Source organism: Prionailurus bengalensis, chromosome A2 (genome assembly GCF_016509475.1).
Source record: "Prionailurus bengalensis isolate Pbe53 chromosome A2, Fcat_Pben_1.1_paternal_pri, whole genome shotgun sequence".
Lineage (NCBI taxonomy): Eukaryota > Metazoa > Chordata > Mammalia > Carnivora > Felidae > Prionailurus > Prionailurus bengalensis.
In genome coordinates, this window is record NC_057348.1 from 974,029 (window position 1) to 980,028 (window position 6,000).

General features: G+C 66.0%; 1 protein-coding gene across 13 annotated transcripts in view; it reads right to left on the minus strand.

Moving 5' to 3' along the window:
- TCF3 (transcription factor 3) overlaps positions 1–5,512 on the minus strand; it is a 31,475-nt gene extending 25,963 nt beyond the window's left edge. For 10 of the 13 annotated variants that reach the window (XR_006298660.1, XR_006298658.1, XR_006298657.1 and 7 more), the window contains exons 1-2: positions 5,221–5,511; positions 3,209–3,340 (exon numbers count right to left, since the gene is read on the minus strand). Coding sequence is in view for 8 of the 13 variants with exons in the window: in XM_043590156.1 (XP_043446091.1) it covers positions 3,209–3,280 (72 nt within the window). In the remaining 5 variants the exon portion in view is untranslated. Of the gene's footprint in view, positions 1–3,208; positions 3,341–5,220 lie in introns of all 13 variants that reach the window. The other 3 variants (XR_006298659.1, XM_043590164.1, XR_006298656.1) reach the window with 2 other exon arrangements.
- Between the last annotated feature and the right edge of the window lie 488 nt (positions 5,513–6,000).

Consider the following 6,000-nt stretch of genomic DNA (forward strand, 5'->3'; position numbering starts at 1 on the left):
GGGAGACCCCAGGGGAGAGAAGGCAGAAGGCCCACACTGCACGCAGAAAAGGCCCTTCCGGCAAAGCCCGAAGGCACAGCCCGTGCCAGCGATGGAGATCTGGTAGGGTTTCAAAGCTGTCAGGGCGCCCGGCTGGGGGAGCACACGCCTCGCTTCGGGGTTGGGAGTTTACTTAAAAGATGACCGTTAAAAAAAAAAACAAAAAAAACACACCACCAGAAAAACAAACCCCCAAACCTCTGCTGTCTGTGCAGTTTGTTTTGGGGCCGGAGTCACCGATCTCCACACTTAAAATGGTTTATCTGCCCTTAGAATCAACACCAAGTTTTCCTTAGGTTTCCTCCTGAGGGAGCCGGATCATTCACACTCCACGAGCGTGGGGGCAGCGAGGCACAGGGGAGCTCAGGCCTTCCCCGAGGCCGGAAGCACCTCCCGTGTGCCCCTGACCCTGAGCAGCACGCAGCACGCCCACTGGGCGGGAGGAGGGTGGCCTGGGCCAAGTGTCCCCCACGTGCCACATTCTGCACTCAGTGGCTACCCGGGGCCCTCATCACCAGCCTAGGCATCAAGGGAAACTGAGGCCCGAAAGGACAGGAAGCTGGAGGGATGTGGCAAAGGCTGCAGCACCCCCCCCACAGGTGACTGAGCGGTTCTCCCTAGCGCCTCCGGCCCCTACCCCACCCCCACCCCCGTTTACCCGATCGGCGTTAAGTCCCTGGAGATTAAACGGCTTAGCAAGATGAGCCAGGAAAACCCAACATCAACAAACCCCTTTGCCACACAAAAACAAAACCTGTCCCATCCCTGCACCGAGTCTAGGGGGCCCGAGTGATCACGAGTGGGTGGAATCAAGGCCAGGGCTCATCGGGGACCTGCTGATGCTCCCACCTCCCACCTCCCACCCCACCCCACCCACCAGGGGGTCAGAGCAGGGGGCCTGCGGGCAGGACTCTCAGGCCAGCACAGCAAGCCTGGGGAGGGCCCCGGTAAGTGGGGTCCTGTCCCCACGCCCCATTCTACAGGAGGGAAACGGAGGCCACGTGCTCACCTGGCCCCGGCGGGCGCAGGAGCAGAGCCTCACGGGAGGCGTGGAGCCTGGCGGGAAGCAGGTTCTCAGTGGGTCTGCGCCCCCTCCTGGGGGCGTGGCTGTGCTCATTCAACTGGCCCAGCCTCCCCAGGGCCCCGTTCTCCCGGAAAAGGCCCTGTCCCACTGGGTAAACTGAGGCCTGCAAGGAGAGATGGGTTGGCCTGAGCCAGGACCGGAAGTCACCAAGCCCCTGGGAGAACGGGGGCCCCACGCCAAGTGTCTGGTTTGTCCTCTAGGGTACCAGGGGCTCCGCGGATGTGGCACTTGCCACCGGGGCACTGACAAGGCCCCTCGTACCCTGCAGCCTGCCTTCTCTTCCGTGAAATGGGCTCAGGGCCCCGAGCACGTGGGAGGCGGAAACCCCATCACACGAGGGCACCGTGGGCGCACGGGAGCCTCTGCCAGTGCTACCTCCCTCCGGGCTACCGAGCCGCGTCACCGGACGAGCGATGCCCACGGCACGGCCCCGGCCCCTCATCGGCCCGCTCGGGGAGCGCCCGCTGTAACACCGTGGCTGCCACCTTCCTTCCTCCCCTTCTGACGGCCGCCTCTCCCACCACTTCCCGTGACCCGTGACCCGGCCCCGGCGAGCCTTCCCCTTGGAGGTCTTCTCTTCCAGTCTGAACCCGGCTATTTTAAAAAAATGTAAATCAGCTCAGTTTCTCGGAGGCAGGCGGGAGGGGGCAGCTCCAGACGGACAGAAGGGGAGGTGGGAGACGAGCCGGGGAGCGGCCTCCGTGCTCTGGCCAGGCCTCCCTCCCTGCAACAGCACGGACGGTGCGTGGAAATCCAGCTCCCAGGTCCCTCCGGGGGAGGCACAGAACACCTTAACCCTCAGTCTCAATTTCCTCACCTGCGAAATGGGTTGTGAGCTGGAAACACGTGCACGCGAGAGATGTTTGGACCCACCAAGCACAAGGGGCAGGGGAACCAGGGGCTCAGGGCTCCTGGACAGATGAGGCGAAGGGCCCAGGTCTGAACCCATGCCCACCCCCACCCCAGTCTGTTCCAGCCCAATAGTCTGTGACTTGTCAGTTTAACAAAAAAAAAAAAAAAAAGAAAAAAACTGAACCGCACTCTAGGTTACTCAGCCGGGAAAGCAAAAATAAAACGGGGCTTAAAAATGGCTCAAAAATACCAGTACGGCCCTTCCGGAGCTGTAGCCCCTCTGTCCCGTGGGCTGTGTTTTTCCACAGGATGGCTGGTGTCGTTTCGGTTTGGGGACTTTTGTTTTCGACAGGCCTCAGTGGCCGGGGCCTTGTGCTGGCAGAGGAGTGAATTCACACTGAAAGCACCCTCCCCCAACGTTTCAAATCGGTCTAGCGCTTGCCTGGGAGGTGCGGGAGCGGGACAGATGAATCGTGCGCGCACACGCACGGTGCGGAGTTTCTGAAGAAAACGCTGGCCACCCCGACACTTGCGACAGGTGGCCCACGGCACAGATGGGCAAACGGAGCCCCCTGGTCCTTCACGAGGCGCCCCGGCTCCAGTCACCGAGGGAGCTCTGGCTCCCAGCCTCACCGGGCCCTGCTGAGCTGTGTGACGTCGGGAAGCCAGCACCCCCGGGAAACTCCGTCCAGCCAGGCAGGACACAGGCGTTCCGGGAAGCATGAGGGAGACTGCCACCCGGGCCTGCCTCCCTGTGACAGCCAGGACAGCAGTGACAGCGGCAGCTCCTGCTACCCTGGGATGCGCACACTCTCCAGATCTCTGCCTGCCTGCCCGCTGCTCCCCTCCCGACCGACCATCGCATGAGCCGCCACGCGGATGAATAACCGAGCTCTTAGACCTCCAACACCCGTGTCCCTGCCTCACTCGAAAGGGCCCCCACACCCGTCACCTGGTGCTAGGCACCTTTTTCTTTTTGCGTCCACGCTGGAATAAATAACCCTGATCACACCCATTTTCCAGATCAGAAGACCAAGGCCGCTGCTTACCCACAACCAATGCAGCCCAATTCCCCCAACCAGCCCCCCACCAGACCCCTCAGCCCAACCGACGTTGAGGCTCGGCTCTTGACTGCTGGGGTACTTCTGGCGGAAGCTTCTTTCCCAGGAACCCTGGGTGCGCAGACCCACACTGAGGCAGAGGAGGCACCAGGAAGGCAGGGCCCTGGCTCACCATGCTGAAATCCAGGAGATCACTGAGCTCCTTGTCCGTGCCCACGGGTGCCATCCTCTGTGGCTGGTTCATTCTCCAGTGGCAACGGTGGGCTCAGGGGGCAGGATGGGCACCTCGGCCCTAGAGACGGCCCTACAAGAGCAGAGGAGACAGACACACAGAAAAACAGAGAAAAAGAAGAGGTCTGAGTGACCAAAACAAGAGGCAGACAGATGGGGAACGGGGGAGCTATTTAAAAAGCCCTTCCTCTAAAGGCCCAGAGGGCTTGGGTCTTCCCAGAAGGAGCCCCTTCACGACCCTGGGGGTGGGGGCAGGGCAGGCAGGACTGGGTTTGGGCCCCAGGAGACCTCCCCCCAGAGCCCTCAGGGAGTTAAGGATGGTGGGGGTGGGGGTCGGGAACCTGCAAACACACACTCCCTGAACTCCCTCCAAGACCACCAGGGAATCAGATTGCAAATTTTAAACTGGATGCAGGGTGGGAGTGGTCCCTTCCCCAGTAGGCCAGAACCCGCCCCTCTCCCCACCTCTCTCCTTTCCAACCCCCCCCCCCACAGGCTTCCCCACCGCCTCTCTCCCACACCCGCCAGGGAAGGGGGAGGGGGCCCAGGCTGCATCCCAGGGGAAATTTTGTGACCCCCCCCCCCCCCCCCGCCACGAGCAGCTGTCACAGCGTGCTGAAAACCAGGTTACCCCAAACTCAAAAGCAAAAAGAACTCTCGAACAAAAAAACAGGCAAGGGAGTTTGGTGGGGTGCCCTGTGCAGAGACCTACCTACGAAGCTTCCCTCCACCCTTAACTTCCTACCCCCACACAGAAAAACAACAGAACTCAAAAAAAGAGAAAAAAAAAAAACCCAAAAAACAATCCTAGGTTGTTTTATTGTCACGACGTATCCGGGAATTATTTTTAAGCAACTTTGAAAACATCCCTTGCCTCCCGCTGGAGGGGGGTGGAGAGGGGGTCCCCCAAACCAGGGTTTCCCCCGCACGGTCCCAGGGGCCTCCGCTCTACAACGGGGGGTGGAGAGTCACCTGCCTGGCCCCATCCCCCCCAGGGAAGGGAACGGAATATGTCTCCGTCGTCCCGCGGACAGAGCGCGGGGCCCCTCCGGCTTCAGTGCCGAGCTCCCAGGCTGGGGGCGGCCCCACGGAAACCACGGAGGCTGCGGGGGAGAGGGGGTTCCAAGGTCGAGGGAGACCCAACTCCAGGAGCGGAGGAACCCCCGCTTTGTTTGCCAACCAGGGGCGAGGTGTGAAACGGCCGCCCCGGCGCACCCCCTCCCCCAAGTCCTCCCTCTCTCGCAGGGCGTGTGAAACTGACTTTGTTGAGGAGTACGAAACCGCACTTTTTTGTGGGGTGGTTGAAACCGATTTCAGGGCCGACCCGGGGGAGGGGGGGCACTGGAAACTTCTGGGGTGTCGCCGGACCTCGGGGGGCTGGAAACGGGCTCGGGGCGCAGAGGGCCCGGCCGCCGGCCCCAGGGGGAGGCCCCCGCGCCCGCGCGCCCCGCCCGCCGCGCCCCGCCCCCACCCCCCCGCCGCGGCCGGTGCAGGCGCGCGGCCCGGGGGCCTTTGAAGCCGGGCCGCCGCCGCCGCCGCCCCGGGCCGCGCTAACGCGGAGCAGATGTTCGCGGCCCCCGCCCCCCCCGCCCGGCCCGGCCCGGCCCTCAACCTGCGCCCGCGGGCCGCGCCGCCGCACCTTCCCCGCCAGACAAAAGGCCGCCCCCCCGCCCCCCACCAACTCCGGCGCCGGCGGAGGGGGCCCCGCCGCGGCCCCGCCCGCCGCGCCGCAAACTTTCGCCAAGTGCGGCCCGGCGGGCGGGGGGCGCGCCGCCGAAAGTTGGAGAACAATGACTCCCGGCCCGCGGCGCGGCGGGGGCGAACTCCCGGACGGCGCCCCCGCCCCAACTTCCCCGGGCCCGCGGCGGCGGCGGCGGCTGGGGGGGGGGGGGCGGCGGGGGGGGCGACCAACTTCGCACAAAGCCACGGGGCCCGCAGTCCCGGCGTGCTCACCTGCTCGGCGCTGCCCGGCCCGCAGTGCGCGGGGGGCGGCGGCATGAACGGCCCCCCCGGACAAAGGGGCGTCGCGCCGGGCCCCCGAGGGTCGCGCGTGGGCGGCGGCAGCGGCGCGCGTGGCCCGGCCCTCCCCGCGGCCCGCCCCGAGGGGCCCGTGCGCGGCCGGGACGCTGGCGGGGGCGGCGTGTGAGGAGCTCGCGGTGCCCGCCGCCCGCGTCGCTGGGCTCGGTCCGGCCCGCTACGCTCGCGGCCGCCGCCGCTGCCTCATCTTCCTGCGGCGGGAGACATGTTCCGCCCCCCGCCCCGCGCGCTGCCCCGCCCCCGCCAGGCCCCGCCCGCGCCCCGCCCCGCGCCCCGCCCGGCGTCGCTGCGGATCCCTCCGCCGCCGCCGCCCGCTCGGCCCGCGCCGGTCTCCGCGGCTCGCCTTCCAGCGCGCCCGCGGCGGCGGCTGGGGCTCGTGAGGCCCGGGCTCTAGGAGCAGGGGCGCCCGGCCGGGCCTCCAGCAAAAGGCTCGGGGAGGGGGCCGGGACTATCTTCCAGCGCGGAGGCGCACGCAGGATGGAACACACCCGTGACGCAAGTGGGAGGGGACCCTGAGATGGAAAGATAAGACACGGCAGCAGTGGCCAATCGGAGGGCGCGAAACCGTGATTGGCGGGCTCGTCGGCCATTTCTGGGGCTGCCCCGCCCCCTGTCCTGCCTCCGCGGCGTCTAGCGAAGAAGGAGGTGGGACTCTCGGAGCGTTAGGCCTAGAGAACCAGTTGGGGGGGGGGGGAG